At 42.6% G+C, this 20838-nt stretch overlaps 2 protein-coding genes across 2 annotated transcripts in view; one reads left to right on the top strand and one right to left on the bottom strand.

Moving 5' to 3' along the window:
* MYLK4 (myosin light chain kinase family member 4) overlaps positions 1–14951 on the bottom strand; it is a 260581-nt gene extending 245630 nt beyond the window's left edge. Inside the window, exon 1 of the mRNA XM_040431984.1 lies at positions 14767–14951. The gene's annotated coding sequence lies outside the window, so the exon portion shown is untranslated. The remainder of the gene's footprint in view (positions 1–14766) is intronic.
* Positions 1–20838, top strand: part of WRNIP1 (WRN helicase interacting protein 1) — a 144783-nt gene that overhangs the window by 12895 nt on the left and 111050 nt on the right. Inside the window, 5 exon segments of the mRNA XM_040431986.1 lie at positions 10170–10361; position 11122; positions 14813–14835; positions 14838–14891; positions 14894–15054. Coding sequence (XP_040287920.1) covers positions 10170–10361; position 11122; positions 14813–14835; positions 14838–14891; positions 14894–15054 — 431 coding nt within the window.

Here is a 20838-nt window from a genome sequence, read left to right as displayed (position 1 = left end):
TAAATTAAAAAAATGTAATACATATTAGGTATCGCCGCGTCCGTGACAACCTGCTCTATGAAATTACCACATGATCTAACCTGTCAGATGAATGTTGTAAATAACAAAAAAAAAAAACGGTGCCAAAAAAGCTAATTCTTGTTACCTTGCCGCACAAAAAAGTGTAATATAGAGCAACCAAAAATCATATGTACCCTAAACTAGTACCAACAATACTGCCACCCTATCCCGTTAGTTTCTAAAATGGGGTCACTTTCTGGAGTTTTCTACTCTAGGGGTGCATCAGGGGGGCTTCAAATGGGACATGGTGTCAAAAAAACAGTCCAGCAAAACCTGCCTTCCAAAAAACCGTATGGCATTCCTTTCCTTCTGCGCCCTGCCGTGTGCCCGTACAGCGGTTTACGACCACATATAGGGTGTTTCTGTAAACTACAGAATCAGGGCCATAAATAATGAGTTTTGTTTGGCTGTTTTAACCCTTGCTTTGTAACTGGAAAAAAAATATAAAATGGAAAATCTGCCAAAAATGTGAAATTTTGAAATTGTGTCTCTATTTTCCATTAAATCTTGTGCAACACCTAAAGGGTTAACAAAGTTTGTAAAATCAGTTTTGAATACCTTGAGGGGTGTAGTTTCTTAGATGGGGTCACTTTTATGGAGTTTCTACTCTAGGGGTGCATCAGGGGGGCTTCAAATGGGACATGGTGTCAAAAAATACAGTCGGCGCACCTTTCACTCTACGCCCCGCTGTGTGGCCGTACAGTAGTTTACAGCCACATATGGGGTGTTTCTGTGAACAGCAGAGTCAGGGCAATAAAGATACAGTTTTGTTTGGCTGTTAACCCTTGTTTTGTTAGTGAAAAAAATGGGTTAAAATTGAAAATTAGGCAAAAAAATGAAATTCTCAAATTTCATCTCCATTTGCCAATAACTCTTGTGCACACCTAAAGTGTTTAACGACGTATGTAAAATCAGTTTTGAATACCTTGAGGGGTGTAGTTTCTTAGATGGGGTCACTTTTAGGGAGTTTCTCCTCTAGGGGTGCATCAGGGGGCTTCAAATGGGACATGGTGTAAATAAACCAGTCCATAAAAATCAGCCTTCCAAAAAACCAAACGGCGCACCTTTCACTCTACGCCCCGCTGTGAGGCCGTACAGTAGTTTACGGCCACATATTGGGTGTTTCTGTAAACAGCAGAGTCAGGGCAATAAAGATACAGTCTTGTTTGGCTGTTAACCCTTGCTTTGTTAGTGGAAAAAATGGGTTTAAAATGAAAAATTAGACAAAAAAAATCAAATTCTCAAATTTTCTCCCCATTTTGCCAATAACTCTTGTGCAACACCTAAAGGGTTAACAATGTATGCAAAATCAGTTTTGAATACCTTGAGGGGTGTGTAGTTTCTTAGATGGGGTCATTTTTAGGTGGTTTCTATTATGTAAGCCTCGCAAAGTAACTTCAAACCTGAACTGGTCCCTAAAAATTGAGTTTTTGTAAATTTCGGAAAAATTTCAAGATTCGCTTCCAAACTTCTAAGCCTTATAACATCCCCCAAAAAAATAAAATATCATCCCAAAACAATTCAAGCATGAAGTAGACATATGGGGAATGTAAAGTCATCACAATTTTTGGGGTATAAACTATGTATTACAGAAGTAGAGAAACTGAAACTTTGAAATTTGCAAATTTTTCCAAATTTTTGGTAAATTTAGGTATTTTTTTGTGCAAAAAAAAATAATTTTTTGACTTCATTTTACCAGTGTCATAAAGTACAATATGTGACGAAAAAAACAATCTCAGAATGGCCTGGATAAGTCAAAGCGTTTTAAAGTTATAGCACTTAAAGTGACACAGATTTCCAAAAAATGGGCCTGGTCCTTAAGGTGAAAATGAGCCCGGTCCTTAAGGGGTTAACGCAAACTGCCATGCATGTACGTCGGGGGATGCATTGCCAGAATGCATTCTGCCGTACATGCATGGCGTGCTGATTGGGCGCGCACCGCTCCGATGTCCGCATGATCAATGCAGGAGTCCGGCAGTCCCTGATAGCCGGGTCCCTGCTGTATCCGCCGACATTGCTGTTTACAGCGATGCCGGTGGATTAACCCCTTCTATGCAGTGGTCCGTGCTGACTTGCGACATAGAAGTTGTTTCCGGAGGGTGAGTGAGCGCATCGAGTCCCCGCGCTGCTGTGGCGGGGACTCGATGTGTCAGAAGGCAGCCCGATGCCTTGCACGGCATCGGGACCTGCCTTCTACGGGTGCCCAGGAGATCCAGCCTCAGGCTGGGTCTCCTAGGCAACCTGTTAGTGTATGACTCAGTGTAACACACTAACAGGCAATGCATTACAATACAGATGTATTGTAATGCATTGCAGAGGGGATCAGACCCCCAAAAGTTGAAGTCCCAGAGTGGGACAGAAATAAAGTAAAATAAATAAAGTTAAAAAAAAATGTTTTGAATAAAAAAAATTAAGTTTCAAGTTAAAAAAAGAAAAAAAAACGCCCCTTTCCCTTGCTTTTATAATTTAAAAATAGAAAAAAAAATGAAAAAACGCACATATTAGGTATCGCCGCGTCCATAACAACCTTCTCTATAAAAATATCACATGAGTTAACCTCTCAGGTGAACACCGTAAAAAAACTAAATAATAAAAACTGTGTCAAAAAGCCATTTTGTCACCTTACATCACAAAAAGTCATGTGCACCCCCAAAATTGTACCAATCAAAACCGTCATTTCATCCCGCAAAAATGAGCCCCTACCTAAGAGAATCGGTCAAAAAATCAAAAAAACTTTGGCTCTCAGACTATGGTGACACTAAAACATGAATTTTTTTTTTGTTTAAAAAATAGTGTATAAAACTTAAATAAATAAAAACAAGTATACATATTGGTTATTGCCGCGTCCGTTACGGACGCGGCAATAACCAATATGTATACTTGTTTTTATTTATTTAAGTTTTATACACTATTTTTTAAACAAAAAAAAAATTCATGTTTAACGGTGCTCACCTGAGGGGTTAAATCAGGTGAAATTTTTATAGAGTAGGTTGTTACAACCTACTCTATAAAAATTTCACCTGATTTAACCCCTCAGGTGAGCACCGTTAGGCCTCTTTCACACTACAGTATGTCCATTTCAGTGTTTTGCGTTCCGTTTTTCACGGATCCGTTGTCCCGTTTTTGGGTTCCGTTGTGTCTCCGTTTCTGTTCCGTTTTTCCGTTCCGTTTTTCCGTATGCCATATACAGTATACAGTAATTACATAGAGAAAATTGGGCGGGGCATAACATTTTCAATAGATGGTTCAGCAAAAAACGGAACGGAAACGGAAGACATACGGATGCATTTCTGTATGTGTTCAGTTTTTTTTGCGGACCCATTGACTTGCATTGAGCCACGGACCGTGATTTGCGGACAAACATAGGACATGTTCTATCTTTTCACGGCACGGAAAAACGGAAATACGGAAACGGAATGCATACGGAACACATTCCGTTTTTTTGCGGACCCATTGAAATGAATGGTTCCGTATACGGACCGTATACGGACCGCAAAAAACGGACCGCAAAACGGAAAAAAAAAACGGTAGTGTGAAAGAGGCCTTAAAAAAATAAAAAATTAAAAAAGTGTCAAAAAGCCATTTTGTCACCTTACATCACAAAAAGTGTAATAGGAAGCGATCAATATGCACCCCACAATTTGTAGCAATCAAACCGTCATCTCATACTGAAAAAAATTTGCCACTACATAAGACAGTCGCCCAAAAAAGAAAAAAAATTATGGCTTTCCGAATATGGAGACACAAAAAAAATTTTTTTTTTTCAAAAATGCTTTATTATGTAAAACTGAAACAAACAACCAAAAAAAGTTGTCATATTTTGTTAAAGGGTTTCTGTCACCCTGCAAAACTCTTTTTTTTTTTTGGCTAGTTAGATTGCTCATAGTGCGATATAGCAGAATATAATGGTATTACTTACTTTCATGCGGCCGATTCTTTATAAAACGAACTTTTATAATATGTTAATGAGGGCTCTACCAGCAAGTAGGGCGTCTACTTGCTGGTAGCTGCTGCAGAAATCCGCCCCCCCTCGCCGTCTTGATTGACAGGGCCAGCCGTGATCTCCTCCTCCGGCCGGCCCTGTCAGTAATTCAAAAATCGCGCGCCTCGCGTCATTCGGCGCAGGCGCTCTGAGATGGGGAGGCTCGTATCCTCAGCACTCCCTCAGTGCGCCTGCGCCGATGACATCACCGAAAGAGAAGACTCATCGGCGCAGGCGCACTGAGGGAGTGCTGAGGATACGAGCCTCCTCATCTCAGAGCGCCTGCGCCGAATGACGCGAGGCTCGCGATTTTTGAATTACTGACAGGGCCGGCCGGAGGAGGAGATCACTGCTGGCCCTGTCAATCAACACGGCGAGGGGCGGATTTCTGCAGCAGCTACCAGCAAGTAGACGCCCTACTTGCTGGTAGAGCCCTCATCAACATATTATAAAAGTTTGTTTTATAAAGAATCGGCCGCATGAAAGTAAGTAATACCATTATATTCTGCTATATCGCACTATGAGCAATCTAACTAGCCCAAAAAAAAAAAAAGAGTTTTGCAGGGTGACAGAAACCCTTTAATGTCGCGTCTGTAACAACCTGCTCTATAAAAATAGCTCATGATCTAACCTGTCACATGAACGTTGTAAATAACAAAACATAAAAACAGTGCCAAAACTGTTGTTTTTTGTTACCTTGCCTCACAAAAAGTGTAATATAGAGCAACCAAACATCACCTGTACCCTAAAATAGTACCAATAAAACTGCCACCTTATCCTGTAGTTTCCAAAATGGGGTCACTTTTTTGTAGTTTTTACTCTAGGGGTGCATCAGGGGGGTCTTCAAATGGCAAGTTAAAATTATCCCAGTGAAATCTGCCCTCCAAAAACCATATGGCGTTCCTTTCCTTCTGCGCCCTGCCGTGTGCCCGTACAGCAGTTTACAACCACATATGGGGTGTTTCTGTAAACAATAGAATCAGGGCAATACATTTTGAGTTTGTTTGGCAGTTAACCTTTGCTTTGTTAGCAGAAAAAAATCATTAAAATGGAAAATCTGCCATAAAAGTGAAATTTTGAAATTTCATCTCCATTTTCCATTAATCCTTGTGGAACACCTAAAGGTTAACAATGTTTGTAAAATCGTTTTTAATACCTTGAGGGGTGGAGTTTCTAAAATGGGGTCACTTTTTTTGGAGTTTCTACTCTAGGGGTGCATCAGGGGGGCTTCAAATGGGACATGGTGTCAAAAAAAAACAGTCCAGCAAAATCTGCCTTTCAAAAACCATACGGCGCACCTTTCCCTCTACGCCCTGCCGTGTGCCCGTACAGCAGTTTACAACCACATATGGGGTGTTTCTGCAAACTACAGAATCAGGGCAATAAATATAGAGTTTTGTTTGGCTGTTAACCCTTGCTTTGTTAGCAGAATAAAAAATGATTAAAATGTAAAATCTGCCATAAAAGTGAAATTTTGAAATTTAATCTCCATTAATTCTTGTGGAACACCTAAAGGGTTAACAACGTTTATAAAATCAGTTTTTAATACCTTGAGGGGTGTAGTTTCTAAAATGGGGTCATTTCTGGGTGGTTTCTATTATGTAAGCCTCACAAAGTGACTTCAGACCCTGAACTGGTCCTTTAAAAAGTGGGTTTTGGAAATATTCTTAGAAGTTTAGAAGCAAATCTTGAAATTTTAAGTCTTCTAATGTCCCAAAAAATAAAATGGCATTCACAAAATGATCCAAACATGAAGTAGACATATGGGGAATGTAAAGTAATAACTATTATATGAGGTATCACTATCTGTTTTAAAAGCAGAGAAATAGAAATTTGGAAAGTTGCGAATTTTTGAAATTTTTGGTAAATTTGGTATTTTTTTATAAATAAAAATGAAATATTTCATTCAAATTTACCCACTGTCATGAAGTACGATATGTGACGAGAAAACAATCTCAGCAATGGCCTGGATAAGTAAAAGCGTTTTTAAAGTTCTCACCACAAAGTGACACATGTCAGATTTGCAAAAATCAGTCTGGTCCTTAAGGTGAAATATGTCCTGGGTTAAAGTTCTCAGCACATGTCAAGTTACATGTTGATATTTTCCCATCGCGTGTGGATGAGATTACCGGCTTAACAAAAAATGTAAAGACGTTGTTAATAACAGTATTCAGGGTTTGTTTCTGGCAGCGTTTTACTTTCTATGTGGTTTTATGTAACCTGGGTATATAGGGTTATATATACTTTTTAGACTTTTTTTTTTTGTAGCTTATATATGTAACATTTTGTTCCTTCTTTTTTTTTTTTTTTTTGTGTGAAATTCTAGGTGACTCTCCAGGAAGCCTTGCTTGGTGAGGGGGTATTGTCACTTGCCATTTAGCAGATAAGCACTATTATTGTTGGCACTTTCTCCGCAATGTGTTCACCATCTTCAGCTGCTGCTCTAATGTCGGCCCCCCTACGTTCCTGTGGTTCATCAAACCATTTTTGAGGTTAAAAGGACTCTGATGACGAGGGACACAGGTCCCATGTAACCCAGAATAAACAAAGACAGGTGGTAGAGTCTGATCTGAGGACAGGGAAGAGATCGTATTAAAATAGACCGGTGAAGATGGTGTTACTTTAGAGGTTAGACTCGACGCATGCATGTTGTATCCACGATCGGATATAAGCATTTTGCTGGTGTTTGTAACCTTGGACGCATATACTGTTCTGCTCACATTGAATACGTAACTATGGTGCCTATTGATATTATACTGTATGTGATGTTAAAATAAGGCCCCGAAGATTTGATCATAGAGATGGCATCTGCAGACAGAGACATGTGTGCTGGCTGCTCTGATGGTGGGAAGGGACCATAGAGAGGTATGCATGTACCCTATTCCATATTTATGCAATAGCCAATGCGAGCATCTGTTGACAGAACAATTTTTGAGTTGGAGTCACTTTAAAAAAAAGTCTCCTGTGTCTGGATATTACGGTTTCCTACTTGTTATGGTGCTCCCTGGTGTTAATTTGTTTTTCCCCCCTCAGAATGTCCACCTAATGTTTCCAGTGTTGGAAGTCCGACTCCCACCGTCTGGGGAGAGGAGACATCAGATTGATTCCTGCAATACCGTGGGCTAGCCAACAAGAATCAGTCCTCTAGAAGAGGCTTCTGCTTCCCAGCACTGAACTCATTAGGTCAGGGGTTGGCCAACTCGTGGCTCACAAGCTGCAGGCAGCTCTTGTGCGGCTTTAGCGGTGGAGCCGGGGAGCAGCCAGTCCTGCGCGCCCTCCACCCATGCTCTGATCTCCTCTCCTGATCGGCACCGTTGCTACTCTGCAGCTCCAGCACGCTCTCCACTACATCCTGACGCACACTGTGTCAGAATGTAGTACGTGGAGACGCACACTATGACCTGATGCTGATGCCACATCAGGTCACAGTGGAGAGCATGTCAGACCTGCAGAGTAGCAACAATGCCCGATCAGGAGAGGTAGGCGATTTATTTATTTATTTATATATTTTAAATTATAGAACTCTGAGAATGGGGGGGGGGGCGGGGGGCTTCTGATCGAGCATGGGGAGGGCGGAGGTCTGATCTGAGCATGAGTGGGTTGAGATCTAAGCATGGGGCGTCTGAGCACTGAGGTGCTGACATTATGGAGTCTGATTTGTACTGTCTTATTTTGGAGATTTGATTTTGGAGGTCTGACTAGGATTTCGGGGTCTTATCTTAGGTCTGATGAAAAAGTATTTTTTTCTTATTTTTCACATCCTAAAACCTAGGTGCTTCTTACTAAGGCGAAAAATACGATGACTCGTGTTGTAAATGTATAGCTTGTGGCTCCTGGTAGTCATACATTTTATTTTTTTATCATTCAGCTCTTTTGGGTGTCTGTGGTTGGCCACCCCTGCATTAGGTACGGTAAATGTTTTAAAAGGAAGACAGAACACATCAGGGTTTCAGGTAGGGCAACAGAAAAGTGGCAACAGATTTTCTTGAATATTTTGTTGGTCAATCCCTTAAAGGGTCACTGAGTTTTGGTAAAATCTCTTATGTAGAGACACATTAAAGGTTTTGATCGATAGGGATCTGAGTGCTGAGACTCCCACCGATCACTAGAACGAGGAGAGAGAAGAACTCGCATATCGTGCTCTCTTTCACTACAGGAGGGGAAGCAAGAGATATTCAATAGGAAGCCTACGGGCCTGTCTCGTTTCCATCCTCTGCAGTGAGAAGAGAGAGCGTGATATGGGAGCGCTTCTCACTCATCGTTCTAGTGATCGGGGTCCCCACGAGTCAAAACTTTTGATATGTCTCTGATATATTGTGTATAGGATGATTATTTTCTATATTATGAAATCTGGTTTTCGATGCCAGTGTTTGATTTTGGGATTTCTTCTCAGGTTTTTGCATCAATATATTCTCCTGTTATTGGAAGCCATGGAACAGCAGAAGTAACTGACATTAGTCTGAGGCATGATCTGGCAGTGGCGGTGATAAGTTCCTAGTGTTTATTGCACAACATGTTCTTGAATATAATATGTATGCGTTATACTGCCAACTTTCCTTAACTGTCTGAGCATATCTTAGTTATGTGCTTTTGTACAACTTGGTTCCAGGCTAATTTGCTCATTTTAAAGAGTGTCTGTCACCAAATGATCTTTTACTATGACTTTGGTGCAATCATATAAACAACTTCTACAATTTTCTTGTAGTAAACGACACTGCAGCCATCCTGAATGATAACTGTGTGTCCTCTGATGAGTATTCTCTAGGGCAGTGATGCCTAACCTCCGGCACTCCAGCTGTGGTGAAACTATGACTCTCAGCATGCTCCATTAATTTCTATGGAGTTCTGAGAACAGCCAAGCAAGGGGGCATCTTGGGAGTCGTAGTTTTACCACAGCTGGAGGGCCGGAGGTTAGCCATCACAGCTCTAGGGGTTCTATCCATGTTCAGACCTCTGTCAGCACATAACAGTAAGTGAAATGGTCGGCCGCTGCAGTTCGGTGCTTGTCTGCAGAGTTTGGATGATATCTCTGGTATTTCCATATGTGCTGACAATCCGTAGAAGAAAGGGTTTTTATAATATGCAAATTGCCCCCTAGGTGCAACAAGGGCTCCGCTCCCTGTCTGTTATGCTGCACGCTCACCACTATGGCAGGCAGTGAAAATATATTCTCCTTTGGCCCCAAAGTCTCACAGGAGCACGTTTGGCACATGGGCAGTAAAGGGATGGAGACCGCTGGGTAATCTCCATTCCTTTACTGCACATGTGCAAAATATGCTTCTGCGAGACTTCAGGACCAGGTGTGAATATGTTTTCACTGCTTAGACTGCCTGTCACAGTGATGGGGGTAGCAGACAGGCAGCCTCGTTGCACCTAGGGGGTAATTTGCATATTATAAAAACCCTTTCTTCTACAGATTGTCGGCAAGTATGGAGATACTAGAGATGAACTCAGACTCTGCAGATGAGCACCCATCTACATTGGTTGACCATTTCGCCTACTGGTAAGTGATTACAGATGCCCTTGAAGCTGGGGATTGGTTGATCATGTTAGCTGATATTGGCACAGTACGTTTCTTGTGCAGTTTCAGTTTTGTGATCATTGGCTTGCCATAGATCTCCAGAACCTTCCTCAGGATAGGTCATCAATATCAGATCGTCGGGGTCCAACACCCGGGACCCCCACCAGTCAGCTGTTAGGTTCTAGTAGGTCCTGGCAGCTCACGAAGCACAGCGCTGCGGCCTCTTCCTAGGCCGTGTGACGTCACTGTACATCGGTCATTTGGCCTAATTGCAGCTCAGCCCCATCGAAGTGAACGCTGTGCTCGGTGAGCTGCCAGGAGTTGCCTGTGACAGCTGATTGGTGGGGATGCTGGCACTCGGACCCCCACCCATTTGATAAACATCTATGCTGAGGATAGGTCATGATTATAATTTTCTGGATAACCCCTTTATTATTACATGGATTTGTAGCAATGTTTCCAACTCTTGGTGTTGAGGCTAGAAACATTTGCGAATGCAGCACAACTTCAAAAAATCTTCGGAAACCCTCACAATCTGTTATCCTTTGTTTTGGTTAAATGTAATTCTTTGTACGTTTGGTGAAGATATGTTTTTGTCGTCCTCAGACAACTTTGGCCCACATTATTGCCAAGAATTCCAACAAAAGCAGCACACGGTTTGTAACACTATCTGCAACCAGCGCCAACACAAATGATGTTCGGGAAGTCATTAAGCAAGCCCAAAATGAGCTTAAACTTTTCAAGAGAAAAACTATCCTTTTTGTAGATGAAATTCATCGCTTCAACAAGACCCAGCAGGTAAATCGCTCTACTGATCTGACCTTTAATCCAGGGCTTGACAAATTTCCTTGGAATCTAGGAGCTAGCTAAAAAAGTTAGGAGGCTTTTTTTTTTTTTTTTTTACCTTATAAAGCCTTATTTTCAGCGACAAAAATAACACCTCTTAAATTAACATATAAAGAAGTCTAGAACCAAACCACATGGGCATTAACGACATATACAGCGGCAGTGTACAGAATCGCACACACATACGTATACAGCGGCAGTGTACAGAATCGCACACACATACGTATACAGCGGCAGTGTACAGAATCGCACACATACGTATACAGCGGCAGTGTACAGAGTAGAGTTGTTGCGATACCAAATTTTTGATTGGATTTCGATACCATAAAAAAGTATTTTGATACTCAATACCACGCGAAAAAATAAACCAAAAAAGCCACGTGCATTCCGCATTTTAATAAAATGGCAAATCGCGCATTTAAAAAAAAAAAAATTTCTGTTCCGGCGTTCACCGCATAGATTTTTTTTATATTTTAATAGTTTGGACTTTTCGGACGTGACAATATGTGATATGTTTATTTATTTATTGTTTATATATTTTATATGTGAAATTGGGAAAGGGGGTGACTTATACTATGGTGTTATTTTTTTAAACTTTTATTTTATTTTAATTTTTTTACACTTTTTATTTAATAACTATTTCCCCCCTTAGGGGCCAGAACCTGGGATCTTTTCATCCCTTGTCTTATTTACCCTGATAGAGCTCTATCAGGGTGAATGGGACCTCACACTGTCCCTGTGCTTTGTGCATAGGGCAGCAGGGAGCTGACTATGGCAGCCAGGACTTCAGTAGCGCCCTGGCTGCCATGGTAACCGATCGGAGCCCCAGGATTACACAGCTGGGGCTCCGATCAGAAGCTGCCACTGCCACCAATAAAAAGGAGCAGAGGGGACCCTGTGGCCACTGCCACCAATGATTTTAATACTGGGGGGTTGAGAGGGGCGGGCGCACTGTGCCACCAGTGATTTTAATGGGGTAGGGGGAGGGAGGGAACACTGTGCCACCAATGATAATTAAACCCTTAATACAGGAGGCGGGTATGGAAGCAGATCACGGCAGTTAACCCTCAGGTGCCCTGATTCTGTAGTTTGCAGAAACACCCCATATGTGTGTCGTTTGGTTTTTGGAAGGCAGATTTTGCTGGACTGGTTTATTTACACCATGTCCCATTTGAAGCCCCCCTGATGCACCCCTAGAGTAGAAACTCCAAAAAAATGACACCATTTTGGAAATTACAGGATATGGTGGCAGTTTTGTTGGGACTATTTTTATGGTTGCTCTATTACATTTTTGTGAGGCAAGGTTACCAAAAATAGAAATTCTGAAATTTCATCTCCATTTGCCATAATTGTTGAACACCTAAAGGGTGTCTACTCAAGATTTGAGAAGGCACCCAGTTGCAATCACCGCGCAAGGCGGTGATCGGAACTACACAGGTCGTAGAGGTACGCCCTGTGTCCTTAAGTACCAGGACATCAGGGCGTACCTGTACGCCCTATGTCCCTAACAGGTTCAAATATAAAAAAAATCTCCTATGCGGTATGCACGATTCGCCATTTTTTTGTAACCTGTTTGATTATGGGCCGGACATTCCATAAAATGCGGAATGCACCCGGCTTTTTTGGTGGGGTATCGAGTATTGCAATACTTTTTTATGGTATCGAAATCTAATCAAAATTTTGGTTTTGTGACAACCCTAATGTCAATAAAGGGGCTAGTCTCATCTTATAAACTGGTGGCATATTTCTAGGATATTCCATCACCTTATGACTGCTGGAGGCAGGTTCTTTTGAACTTCTGAAACTTCTCTCTTGCACTTGAGTCTAGCAGAGAAAAATACTGTAAGATTTTTTTTCGGACTATAAGATGCACTTTTACCCCCCAAAAGTGAGGGGAAAATGGCAGTGCGTCTTATAGTTCAAATGCTAGTGACCGCTTCCATTATGGAAGCAGTCATCAGCATGCAGGGAGTAAAGGAAGCACTGCACTAGCTCTACTCGCCCTCCCTAGTCTTTTTCCGGCTGCACTGTATCCGACTGCATACAGTATTAGGACGTAGTGCACGTATGCGCTTACACTGACACTATCTGAAGTCAGGTTACAGACACAGTGCAGCATGGACTGGAAGAAGAGCAGAGAGTATTGAGTCCTGGATCTACACTGATTGGGGTCTGATCTGAAGCTGATGGAAGTTGGGAGATCTGATCTGAGGCTGATGGAAGTTGGCAGGTCTGCCCTGAGGGCCGATGGGAGCTGGGGTGTCTGCCCTGAGGGCCGATGGGAGCTGGGGGGTCTGCCCTGAGGGCCGATGGGAGCTGGGGAGGGTCTGCCCTGAGGCCGATGGGAGCTGGGAGGGTGTCTGCCCTGAGGGCCGATGGGAACTGGGGGGTCTGCCCTGAGGGCCGATGGGAACTGGGGGGTCTGCCCTGAGGGCCGATGGGAGCTGGGGGGTCTGCCTGAAGGCCGATTGGAGCTGGGGGGGTCTGCCCTGAGGGGCCGATGGGAACTGGGGGGTCTGCCCTGAGGCCGATGGGAACTGGGGGGTCTGCCCTGAGGCCGATGGGAAACTGGGGGGTCTGCCCTGAGGGCCGATGGGAACTGGGGGGTCTGCCCTGAGGCGCCGATGGGAAACTGGGGGGGGTCTTCCCTGTGGGCGATGGGAGCTGGGGGGGGTCTGCCCCTGAGGGCCGATGGGCCAGCTGGGGGGGTCTGCCCTGAGGGGCCGATGGAGCTGCGGGGGGTCTGCCCTGAGGGCCGATGTGAGCTGGGGGGGTTGATGGGGTCTGATCTGAGGTTGCATCTTATAGTAAAAAAAAATACAGTATTAAAGTGTTTCTCCGCTTTTCCTATATTGTTGACCTTGCTATAGACAGCCGCTGCACTAATCAAGTGAATAGAATGGAGATTTCTCATTGAAGTGAATGAGACGGAGGAGTTGTACTTACACCTACTTGCTGCTGCAATGTCGACTATGAGCAGGTAAACAATGAAGAAAACACAGTGCTCATACAAGCACTGCGTTCTCGTCATACAGCTAATCGGCAGGGATGCTGGCAGTCAGGCCTCCACCGATCTGATATTGTTGACCTAGGCCTCTTTCACACTACCGTATGGCTATTTCAGTGTTTTGCGGTCCGTTTTTCATGGATCGGTTGTTCCGTTGTATTTGTTTCCGTTCCGTTGTTCCATTCCGTTTTTCTGTATGGCATATACAGTAATTACATAGAAAAAATTGGGCTGGGCATAACATTTTCAATAGATAGTTCCGCAAAAACGGAACGGATATGGAAGACATACGGATGCATTTCCGTATGTGTTCCGTTTTTTTTGCGGACCCATTGACTTGAATGGAGCCACGGAACGTGATTTGCAGGCAATAATAGGACATGCTCTATCTTTGAACGGAAATACGGAAACTGAATGCATACGGAGTACATTCCGTTTTTTTTGCGGAACCAAAAACGGCCCGCAAAACGGAAATAAAAAACTGTAGTGTGAAAGAGGCCTTATCCTGAGGATAGGTAATCAATATAGAAAAATTGGAGAACCCCTTTAAGTTGATGAGCATTAACCTTTGGTCGCCGTCACTCTCATGCTTGGTAAACTACTGGGAGAGAGGCTCCACCTTTTTATTCTGGCGGGTTCCTGTTCCTGGGAGCTGTCGTGGAGTCCAGAAAATAAAATTACCGGGATGTGTAATTATCATTTTTCCATCAGTAAATATTGAATTGTAATAATCCTTTTATAATTTTCCTTGTTTGTAATAAACTATAATTAAATTAATTTTTTTCCAGGAAAAAAGATAATACCAATTACTACTGTTAAAGGTCCAGCTATGGAAAATTATTATGTTTACGCTGACATAAAATGTTAGATGCTGCAGCTTTCTCTTGAGTTATGTGCATAGACTAACAGATAATAAAACACCTAAACGGTGGCAGTGATTTAGTCCAAACAAGGAGGACATCTTCTTCACACGCTATCAAATTTACCGAAATAGACTGTAAGGTTATCATAGGCTGAAAGAAGTGCCTCTGGATATACAAGCTGATATGGTGCATTAGAAGATAAGGATGGAAGCTGTCACTCAGGCACTTACGGTTGTTATGTTAAGCTTGCAGAAAGCATAGTGAAGGGGAAGAAGATATTGGCATGGTTTAGATACCGGATAAAATGCAATGTGTAGCATCTTGTAGCTTCTTCTCTGTTTGTATATACGGACATGCAGTCCCACTGAATAAAAATATATATCTGGTCCACTTGACCCACTGCTTCACACATACATGTTCTACAGACAAGAGTTTCATAGTCCTGACTTACTCTGTGCAGTACATATGTTGAGATGCGTTTACTTACTCTGCGAGCTTGAGATGTTCTTTTTGCTTCCCTCCCCAATACCCAGACACTTTTCTCCCACACGTTGAATCGTGGAAACTATCACTCTTATTGGAGCAACAACAGAGAATCCCTCATCTCCAGTAGGAACACTGCGCTGCTGTGCCGTTGCAGAGTGATAGTTCTGCGAGAGCTCTCTGTTGAAGCGATGGAGGCTATCTTGAGACGAGCTGTGCACTCCTTGGGCATCAGGTTCTGCAGGAGAATGAACAGGCTGAGTGCGGTGGCAGGATCGATACCTCTGAGTAAGTGTTAGAACAGCAGACGGCATTGGTACAGAAAAAGAAGGGTCTAATTTGTCGACTTGGCCAAGAATGGGAGGGTGCGGGGGGGTCTGTTTGCAGCAACTTAGTGTCCATCATGCTACTGAAATTCCTGAGAAGGCTGACATAGTTTGCTAGATTCCTTAAGGATTTTTTGGCTATGATAGTGTTTTTTTTTTTTTTTTTTAAGATGTTTCAGCGTTGAAGTTTGTGTTTTACATTCAAAGTGCCTGTTGACTAAATAAGAAAAAAAAAACTTTTAAATCTACTTGGTATACTGAGTCATAAACTAATGAAGGGTCTGCCTTATGTAGAATTTTAAAGGGCTGATAGTAATAAGCATATTTTGTTTTCACCGTTTTGACATTGTTTACGAGCTGTCAGTGCATTTTTGCATTGTGCTACTATTTTGACTGTATTTTGTTTGTACCAAACAAAACCCTTCCAAACAGGCAATTTCTAGCATTCATTTAGGCTACTTTCACATTAGCGTTTTCTTTTCCGCATAGAGTTCCTTCACAGGGGCTCTATACCGAAAAGAACTGATCAGGCATATCCCCATGCATTCTGAATGGAGAGTAATCCATTCAGGATGCATCAGGATGTCTCAGGCAAAGGAGAAAACCGCAGCATGCTACGGTTTATCTCCGGCGAAAAAAACTGAAGACTTGCCTGAATGCCGGATCCGGCATTTTTTTCCATAGGATGTATTTGTGCCGGATCTGGCATTCAAAATACCGGAATCCCCGGATCCGTCCTTCCGGTCTGCGCCATGCGCAGACCTTAAAAAAATGAGAAAAAAATAAATACCGGATCCGTTCTTGCCTGATGACACCGGAAAAAACGGATCGTATTGCAATGCATTTTTCTGACTGATTAGGCATTTTTCTGACTGATCAGGATCCTGGAACAGAAGACCGGCACTTCACAGGTGGAATCTTCAACTTTTATTTCAGCATAGGAGGAAATAGCACCAGATGCGACACGTGTTTCGGCTCAACCTGAGCCGAAACACGTGTCGCACTCTGTGCTATTTCCTCCTATGCTGAAATAAAAGTTTGAAGATTCCACCTGTGAGAGTGCCGGTCTTCTGTTCATATTGTAAGTGGGCTTTTCACTACCCTGGACGCCGTGCACCACGACTCTGCAGAGGAGTGCCGACTGCTTTCCCCTTTTTGATCAGGATCCTGATCAGTCAGAAAAAATGACATGCGTTTGCATACAGTTTGCCTGATCAGGCAGGCAGTCAAGGCAACGGAACTGCCTGCCGGAATCAAACAACGCAAGTGTGAAAGTACCCTTATATGTAAGAGTGGATTCACACAGTGTTTGTTTTTTCTTCTTATGCTGTTTTTGCCCTTTTTTTATTTTAGTTGTGGTTTTTGCATTTAAATTTATAATTAAAAAAAAAAAAAAAAACACCAGCTCTAAGTGTTCGCTGAAAGGCTGTGGGAAATATGAAATGCAGGACGCAGTTTTTTAGCTAATGGCCCTTTCATTTTGGTGGTGGTTTTTGTTTCTGGTTTTTCTTTTTTTTTGCCAGAAAGAAACATGTCTTTCTGACATGTTTTGCATGAGTATTTCCATCTTCCTCAAGGTAAAAAAACAAATGCCACTAAAAAGGCCATGGAAATACCTGCAAGCTGTTTTTACAGTGTTTTTTTTTTTTTCTTTTGTTGGGTAAAATATTGGCAGAGCAAATTTTTGTGTTAAGGAGCCCTTATGGTGGTTGCAGTTGTATTACAGAGACAGTTGTAATGGATTCTATGGGAAGCCTGCCGTTTTTCGTAGTTGAATTCAATAACGGAACAATGTGCCACAAAAAAACGTGCAGTTTTCAACCATACCTTATGAGTTGCGTTCCATAAAATCCCATTTAATGCAGCGTAACATCTGGCTACTGCTTTAAAATACCGCAAAAAGTACACTGCAGCTTCTTCATGTGAATGCGACCTTAGGGAAGAATTGCTTGAGATTCTTCTGCGTCCCCTTGTGTATGCCTAGTCCCTTTTCTACACATATGACCGGTACTATGTAAAACATAGCTTACTGTATCTCTCCACCCCATCCAAACAGAAATATCAATAAGGAAAGCTTGTGCGTGTCTCTGGAAACTTTGGGAAGCACAGAATGTTATTGAATACAAAAGGATCACGTTACTGTTTGTACAAGAAGGGATTCCCTCAGCCCTTTGAATCTCATTCCCGTGGCTGTGCCTGTGCCAGCGCTTAGCCTATCAATCATTTTCGCCGGTTAAGAGACTATCCTTTTAACTACATAGCACAAAATATGATACACAAGTAGCACTGGTTGTTTGTAGTGCAGATACTGTGACCTTGGTTACATCTACGACCTGCAGTACAGCATACATAGATATAACAAATATACTGCATAAAAATGACAATTGCATTCACTTTATCAATTAGATTTTTTTTTACCAGTACTGACCTCCTGTATGTTAAACGGGTTACCTGGGAATTGACTATTGATGACCTAGCCACAAGATAGGCCCATCAATATCAGATCAGCGGGGGCCCCAACACCCAAGACACCTGCTGATCAGCTGTTAGACAGAGGCCATTGGCGCCGCGGTTTCCTGAAACAGCTATCCTGAGGATAGGTCAACAATATCAGTTCCCAAATAACCCTTATATGCATCTTTCAGATTCCTATAAAGTAATTATCTCAGTGTTTATTCCATCTTCTGAACTGGACAACATACCCCTTTATTTGTGAAATAAGACATTGCCCATGAAGGCCTTTCCCCTTGCACTTACTTGACAAATGCACATGGGGATTTGAGGAAGACTTGGTTGTCAGCATATTTAATTTATCCGTGATATATCGTGTGTATATTGAGACAACATATTTAATCACATATAGCATCCAGATGTTTTATGCACCAAAAAAAAGTTGTATGCAAGTTGCTTGACCATTACTATTGCAGCTGTTGTGCAACAAAACTTTATTACTCTAGCCTTAAAGGGATTGTTCAGGATATTTATATTGATGGTCTATCCTCAGGATAATCAGCACCCCTTCTGATCAATAGTTTGGGCGCCGGAACCACACTGCTCCGTCCATTCACTTCAGTAGGAGGAGCGCTGCAGTAACCAGCTCCATCCACTACAGAACGGATGGAGTCGCGTAGTTCTGGTGCCAGAATTACTTTGGCACCCTGAAGCAGCATCAGTAATGGATGACCTGGAGTATTAGATATGAATTTAGCAGCTAATTAAAGGCCCTTTTACACAGACAAACGATTGGGGTGACTATCGAAAAGAAGGTATTCCTAGGAATGCCTGTTCACAATAATTGCCCTGTGTAAAGCTGCAGCCAACCACCCAATGCACAAGCAAATGCTCGTTCGTCGGGTGAAAGCATTGTTGATGTGGACATCAAAATCATAATTTCTGGGCAGCAGATCGTCCTGTTTAAACAGGGATCGGTTGTTCAGAAACAATTAATCTGTATGGGGACAGGTGATCACCGAAGCAATAGCTTGTACCCATACAGCAGAGGTAATAATTACTGCATGTAAATGCAGCTCTCTACTTAGCTCACTATCATGCAAATTATCAAGATCAAATGGTTTGTTCCAAATAATTGACTGCACAGTTGTCCATTGCAGAGGGGCGTTGGAGTAGTAGATCACAAACTGAAAGAATGGCGTGGTATTAAACAGGCAGGAAATGCTCAAACCCACATGCAGTTGTGCATACAGTCTTGTGAAAAAATTAGGACACCCTTTGAAAGCATGTGGTTTTTTGTAACATTTTTAATAAATGGTTATTTCATCTCCGTTTCAACAATACAGAGAGATTAAAGTAATCCGACTAAACAAAGAAAAACTGAAGAAAAGTCTTTTCAGATCTTCTGTAAATGTCATTCTACAAAAATGCCTATTCTAACTGAGGAAAAAGATAGGACACCCTTGCCCCTAATAGCGAGTGTTACCTCCTTTGGCTGAAATAACTGCAGTGAGACGGTTCTTGTAGCCATCTACCAGTCTTCGACATCGGTCTGAGGAAATTTTACCCCACTCCTCAATGCAGAACTTTTTCAGCTGTGAGATGTTTGAGGGGTTTCTTGCACGTACAGCCCTTTTCAAGTCACCCCACAGCATCTCAATGGGATTCAAATCTGGACTTTGACTTGGCCATTCCAGGACTCTCCATTTCTTCTTTTTCAGCCAATCTTTGGTTGATTTACTAGTATGTTTTGGTCATTGTCGGGGGGGGGGGGGGGGGGGGGGGGGGGGGGGGGGGGGGGGGGGGGGGGGGGGGGGGGGGGGGTGTGGCAGGGTCCAGTTCCGCTTCAGCTTTAATTTTCTAACTGATGGTCTCACATGTTCTTCAAGCACCTTCTGATACACAGTAGAATTCATCGTGGATTCTATGATGGTGAGCTGACCAGGTCCTGCTGCAGCAAAGCAGCCCCAAACCATGACACTTCCACCTCCATGCTTCACAGTTGGTATGAGGTTCTTTTCTTGGAATGCTGTGTTTGGTTTACGCCAAACATGTCCTCTGCTGTTGTGTCCAAATAATTCAATTTTGGACTCATCTGTCCAAAGAACATTATTCCAGAAGTCCTGGTCTTTGTCAACTTTATCTCTGGCAAATGTCAGTCTGGCCTCGATGTTTCTCTTGGAAAGCAAAGGTTTCCTCCTTGCACACCTCCCATGCAAGTTAAACTTGTACAGTCTCTTTCTGATTGTAGAGGCATGTACTTCTACATCAACAGTAGCCAGAGCCTGCTGTAGTTCTCGAGATGACACTTTAGGGTTTTTGGAGACCTCTTTTAGCATCTTGCGGTCTGCTCTTGGGGTGAACTTGCTGGGGCGACCAGTCCTGGGCATGTTGGCAGTTGTTTTGAAAGCCCTCCACTTGTAGACTATCTTCCGGACAGTGGAATGGCTGATTTCAAAATCTTTTGAGATCTTTTTAAATCCCTTCCCAGACTCATAGGCTGCTACAATCTTTTTTCTGAAGTCCTCTGACAGCTCTTTTGCTCTCACCATGGTGCTCACTCTCACTTCAACAGTCAGGAGCACACCAAACTAAATGTCTGAGGTTTAAATAGGGCAAGCCTCATTCAACATGCAGAGTAACGATCTACTAATTATGTGCACCTGGTGTGATATACCTGTGTGAGATCTGAGCCAATTTAAGAGGGAATACATGTGAGGGTGTCCTATCTTTTTCCTCAGTTAGAATAGGCATTTTTGTAGAATGACATTTACAGAAGATCTTGAAAAGACTTTTCTTCAGTTTTCTTTGTTTAGTTGGATTACTTTAATCTCTCTGTATTGTTGAAACGGAGATGAAATAACCATTTATTAAAAATGTTACAAAAAACCACATGCTTTCAAAGGGTGTCCTAATTTTTTCACATGACTGTATATATACAGGGGAGCAAATCCTGCATTTGTGGGCCATTGGATGCCCGCAGCGAACCACAAGTACCACAACAGACATCCTACACAAGAAGCAATTATGTGGATGTGATAATCAATATAACAAAATAATAGCAAAGACAGGTGCACTCTGCGGTCTTACTAAACCCTCAAACTGATTTTAAAATTAAGAGATTAGCCAACATGTCCTACGGTGTAGGACATGTCTGAGCCTGAGCACCGCGCCAAGGTTTCTCAAGTAGCTCGGGACCTAACACTCACCTACCTGTGCCATGTGGGCAATACCAGGGGCAAGTGGGCAAATTACAGGAGCATGAGGCCATAGTAGATCACAAATCAGCAGCAGTCTCC

Source organism: Bufo bufo, chromosome 5, assembly GCF_905171765.1.
Source record: "Bufo bufo chromosome 5, aBufBuf1.1, whole genome shotgun sequence".
Taxonomy (NCBI): domain Eukaryota; kingdom Metazoa; phylum Chordata; class Amphibia; order Anura; family Bufonidae; genus Bufo; species Bufo bufo.
The sequence above is the reverse complement of the archived record's forward strand: the minus strand, read 5'-3'. Positions and strand labels throughout refer to the sequence as shown.